Source organism: Fulmarus glacialis, unplaced genomic scaffold (assembly GCF_000690835.1).
Source record: "Fulmarus glacialis isolate BGI_N327 unplaced genomic scaffold, ASM69083v1 scaffold27000, whole genome shotgun sequence".
In the NCBI taxonomy this organism is placed as follows: Eukaryota; Metazoa; Chordata; class Aves; order Procellariiformes; family Procellariidae; genus Fulmarus; species Fulmarus glacialis.
The window spans coordinates 3,173-8,069 of NW_009188680.1; the positions used below are offsets into that span (position 1 = coordinate 3,173).

At 60.9% G+C, this 4,897-nt stretch overlaps 1 protein-coding gene across 1 annotated transcript; it reads right to left on the bottom strand.

The window, feature by feature from the left end:
- Nucleotides 1–3,454: 3,454 nt before the first annotated feature.
- On the bottom strand, nucleotides 3,455–4,837 carry SIGMAR1 (sigma non-opioid intracellular receptor 1). The gene is made up of 4 exons (XM_009579546.1): nucleotides 4,623–4,837; nucleotides 4,251–4,258; nucleotides 4,002–4,094; nucleotides 3,455–3,681 (listed from the first exon to the last, which is right to left on the bottom strand). Exons 1-4 carry the CDS (start codon nucleotides 4,835–4,837, stop codon nucleotides 3,455–3,457), a joined length of 543 nt encoding a protein of 180 aa, XP_009577841.1.
- Nucleotides 4,838–4,897: the final 60 nt, after the last annotated feature.

Consider the following 4,897-nt stretch of genomic DNA (forward strand, 5'->3'; position numbering starts at 1 on the left):
TCTGGCCACCCCACAGGGATTTGGTGTCCTTTGAGGTGCCCTAGGGTCCCACCTGGCCTCCGGGTACCAAAGCGTGCGTATCTCCTGGGTGTCCTGGTCACATCCTCCAGCCCCGAGGGATGTCCCTGCCTGCTGTGGGCATGTCAGAAGGTGCTGGGTGCCTGCGTGTGGGCAGCCGACAGGGAAAGGGGCAGATTGAGTGCAAGTCCTGGCCTTGGCGCAGGGGCTGTGCTGGAGCTGTGCTGGGTGACTGCGGATGTGTTCCCACCCCATGCCTCAGTTTCTCCATGTGAACCAAATGATGGCAATCCACAGGGAGCTGGGTCCATCCAGCACGGACACGGGCATGGGTAAGGAACAGGGAAGAAGGGGAAGAGGCAGCAAGAGCCTGTGGGATGTGCCATGTCCAGGACCCATCCCTCATCTGCTGGTCACTGGTGACACTTTTCTGCTCCCTGCTCCGTAACACCCAGCTGCAAACACCCGCCCCAAAGGGAAAGGCTGCTTTTTGGGAGCCTTGCATGCCTGGCACTGTCCCCCCTGGGATGGGGACAACCCCTTCGGCCACAGCAAAGCAGCCAGGGCTCCCAAGTTCCAGCCCAGCTCCATCCCGGTGGCACTTGCCCAAGACACCCTGTGCTGCCCGGTTTCTCTGCCAGGCACATCCCAGCATAGCTGGAGATGGTGAGGAAGGTACCTCTGGAGCAACCCTTAGCCTGCGGCCAGGCTGGGGGGGGATCCCCCGCCCGCGATGGAGTTATTGACACGGGCGCTATGGAAAACACTGCCGAGATTGTTCACACTAATGTTATTTAGCAGCAATATTTCCGTAATAAAAGAAATCAATGGGCAAGAGAAAAGACCTGTCCAGAGGTTTGATTTTCTCATTTTAATGGCATACTTATTTACTCCCACCAGCGTGCCCATTGGATTTTCATTACGCGGCCTTCGCTGTAAGTGGAACGGTATTGATACGAGCTGCTGAGTTAGCGCCTTCCTGCGCGGGCCGGCGTGGGATTGCTCATGTTCCTCAACAGGGCCCTGCTAAATCCCAGGGAATGGGCACGGCACGAGGCCAGGGTGGCCTTGAAGCCCGTAGGAACACACGAGCACACACAGCCAGCCTGCCAACACACGTGCACATACATGGTCTGTCCATGGGCACACAGGCGTGCACACACTTCTACCTGGTTGTCCTGCCGGTCTGTACACACATGTATGCAGACACTCGTCTCACCCGCACAGGCACACACACATGCATGTGACTCTTCTGCCTACACACATGCGTATACACAAATGTCCTACCCATACGTGCCCCAGCACTCACACGTGTGCAATTGCTCTGACCACATGGACAGATGCCCAGTTGTTCTACCTATATACACACATGTGCACACACGTGTGCAACCCCTACCTCTTCTGCCTACACCCACCTGCAAACTGTTCTACCTATATGCATGCACACACCTACACATGCCTAACTGCCCTGCCAAGACACACACACACAAAACCATCCTGCTTGCACCTATACACACACGCATGTGATCTGTCTGCCAGCATGTGCACACACACACATGCACACACAGAGACTACACACCCTGTGTTTCCCTCCTGTGCCCTTCTCACACCAGAGGGTGCGTGTGTGCGGGTCTGTGTAAACTTCTCAAGACCACCAACTCACTGCATTTGGGTCCGCCTACTCCCAGGGCCACACACCCAGCATCAGCACCGTTCCCCAACAGGATAGAACCCCCCGGACTCTTGGGTCCCCCACGGAAGCAGGGCCCTGGCACCAGCCCGGGCTTTTGGTCCCCAGCGACTGCAGCGGAGAGAGGAGTAACAGCACCATCTCCTGCCGGTCTCCGGGAGCTGAGACAGGCCTGATCCTGCCCAGCACTGCACTCCCCGAGCTCCCAGGACCCGGGTGGGATGATGCCAGCTGCCCAGGGACACCCAGCTGTCCCCAGCTGCCAGCAGGACCTGCTGAGCCTGGAGCCAGAGGGATCCAGCACCATTCCCCGTGGTGAGCAGGGGCTCAGCACGCTCCAGAGACTCTCCCGGGGACCCGAGCCAGTGGGATGAACAATTTTATTACTGATATCTCTTTTCAGGTGGCAAATTAAGAAGTAGCCCGTGTGCAGGGCTGCCAGTCAGCAGGTCGGGGACAGTCCAGGGAGCAGGAGGAGCGACATGCTACAGGTCTGGTGACCAGGGACACACACGTTAGTTTGGCAGCAGCGTGGAGGTGAAAGCCCTCCACCAAGCACCGAGCCCGCACGGGGCTGCAAGCAGGGTCTGCAGCCAGGCTCGGTCAGGGGACCGCAGCGCTCCCTTGGCGGCCGGGACCCCACGTTGGGAGCTGAGTGGGGTGGCTGTCCCCAGGGGGTCTCACAGCCAGGGGAAGCATTTCGGGGGGCGAGATCCCATCCTGAGCTAGTACAGAGGTTCGGGCACCCGCAGACACTAGGTAGGTGCATAGCCCAGAGGCCACACAGAACGGGCTCTTGATTAAGGCGACAGACGGTGGCTCTCCCGCTTGGGAGGGACTACAGGGAGGGGGACCATGGGGAAAGGGAGCCTCTTCCAGCCCCAGCCATCTCCTGGGGCAGGTGACACACAGGGGACCAAGAGGGACCTCCAGCACAGAGGCTGGGCATCCTCTCACTGCTGGGGGGTCCCAGCACAGATCCTGCCTCATGCCAGCGTGACACTGTGTGCTGCCAACAGCAGGGACGGAGCCACGGAAAGGGACCCTCTTCCAGCCCCAGCCATCTCCTGGGGCAGGTGACACACAGGGGACCAAGAGGGACCTCCAGCACAGAGGCTGGGCATCCTCTCACTGCTGGGGGGTCCCAGCACAGATCCTGCCTCATGCCAGCGTGACACTGTGTGCTGCCAACAGCAGGGACGGAGCCACGGGAGATGCTGCCAGCTGGACACAGCGCCCTGCGCTGCCCGCAGCCCCATCAGCCTGCCAGGGAGATGGGGAACCTCTTGGCTGACCTTTACAGCAGGTGCTCTGGCCCAGCTCACCCCACGCACCCTGCCCCGAGGGCGGCATCCTCCTCCTGACGTCTCAGGAGCTGCAAAAATTTTGCGGAGCCTGGGGACAGCCAGCTGCAGCCCCTCTCCTGCTGTACGCCAAGGGCGCGCAGGGGTGTTTGTACCCTGCAAGGCCGCTCAACCCCCAAGGGATGGAAAAGCAGGACATAGCTCCAATCAAAAGGGGGGAGAGGCAGGTAATAAAGAGAACTGGCGGTCTGTATTGCTGTGACTGCCACGGTCCCTCTGTCCTGGCACCCAGCTGGCCTACGGGGAAGGACAGAGCAATTTCGGGGAGGCACAGGGGGTCTCCTGCTGCCTCTGCTAGAGCCTGGGCTCAGGGAGGAGGAGGAGGAAAAGGGAGGAAGGCTGGGAGGAGAGGAGCCTGGCAGGGCGCCCTGGCGAGCCGGGCTCAGCAGCCCAAGGTGCTGAAGAAGGCATTGGCTTCCAGGAGCAGGCCCTTGGCATAGACGCGCAGGGTGTAGAAGAGGGTGACGAAGTCCTGAGTGCTGAAGAGGGTGTCAGCCAGGGCGAAGGCGAGCGTGGAGGGGATGAAGCCCCGGCCGTACTCCACCATCCAGGTGCCCGCGCTCCACTGCACTGATGTGGCCTCTCCCGCCTGGTGCACGATGGTGTCCCCTGCCAACACACACAACCAGCACTGCTCGCAGTGGCTGCCCAACATTGTTCCCAAAGAGATGTGTGGGACCGGGACTTGCAAGGCTGAGCACTCCGGTCCGCACACCCCAACCCCTCCCCGGTCTTGCTCGCTTTTCTCTTACTGGCACCCACTGAGATGCTGGGATATGCCCCAGGAGACACAAACTGCCCTGTCGTGAGCTCTTGGCTTCTGCCAGCTGGAAGGAAGATGCTCTGCAACAGCGGAGGACCAGCCTGCAGAGCAGCCATGCCCTGGGACATGGACGCAGCCCGCAGGGCGCCATGGCTGCTGTGCTTACCTGGATAGTAGATCTCACTTCTGGTGGTCCCCTCTTTCCACTGCCGGAAGGTCCCCGAGATGACAGTGTCGGAGATATCCGCCCAGTATCGACCTGCAGGAGTATATACAGCACTGGCTCAGCGCATCCCTGCTGGAGATGGCTTGGGCGCCCAGGTCTGAGCCATGGAGCAGCCCTCTGGGGGGAAGGATGCCAGCCCCAGGGCCTCGACACACTGAGGAGCGCAGCTGGGTCTGGTACTCAGGCTGCCTGTGTGACTGGCCATATCCTACCAGCCCGGGCTACTCGGTGTCTTTACGCTCCATTGTTTCCAGCGTGTTTGGCATTCACTCCCTGCTGAAGCACCGGGAGATGTGCTGCCGGCCACTGCCTGCCAGCTAGATGCGGAGAGTCCTGACCACACGACATGGCATCCACAGGGACCTGCAGGTGCTGCAGGACACCACAGGGGCTGGTCCCCAGGCGGATGGTGTTTTCCAGCATCGTGCACCCCGTAAAAGAAGTGGAGCGGCAGGCTCCTGCCCCAGGCACACCACAGCCGGGACAGCCAGACCCAAACGAGTGGAGCAGAAAGAGCTCAGAGAACCCCCCCGCCTGCCAGCCCTGTTGGTCCCGGAGGGCCCCCCAGTGTCAACAGCTGTCCCGAAGAGCAGCACGTACTCAGTGAGCGAGGCGTGCAGGAGGCACATAGAGCCCATCCACCCGCCTGCGTTCACGAACACCCACTGCAGGTCCTCATCTGGCAGGATGTGGCCTGGGTGCTTTTTCCGTAGCTCCACGATGATCTTGGAGAAAGCCAGCTCATGGTCCAGCCCTGCAGCACCCGGGGTTGCCATGAGTCCCTGGCATGGAGCAAGGCCTGCTGGCCCCCCCAAATCCCTTCCACAGCCACAGGG

What these genes read in the sequence shown, in the direction of transcription:
- SIGMAR1 (XM_009579546.1), bottom strand. Translation starts at nt 4,837, where the DNA reads ATGGCAACCCCGGGTGCTGCAGGGCTGGACCATGAGCTGGCTTTCTCC. An exon ending in AAGTGAGATCTACTATCCAG is followed by an intron (nt 3,682 to 4,001) that starts GTAAGCACAGCA and finishes GTGTGTTGGCAG; the next exon opens with GGGACACCATCGTGCACCAG.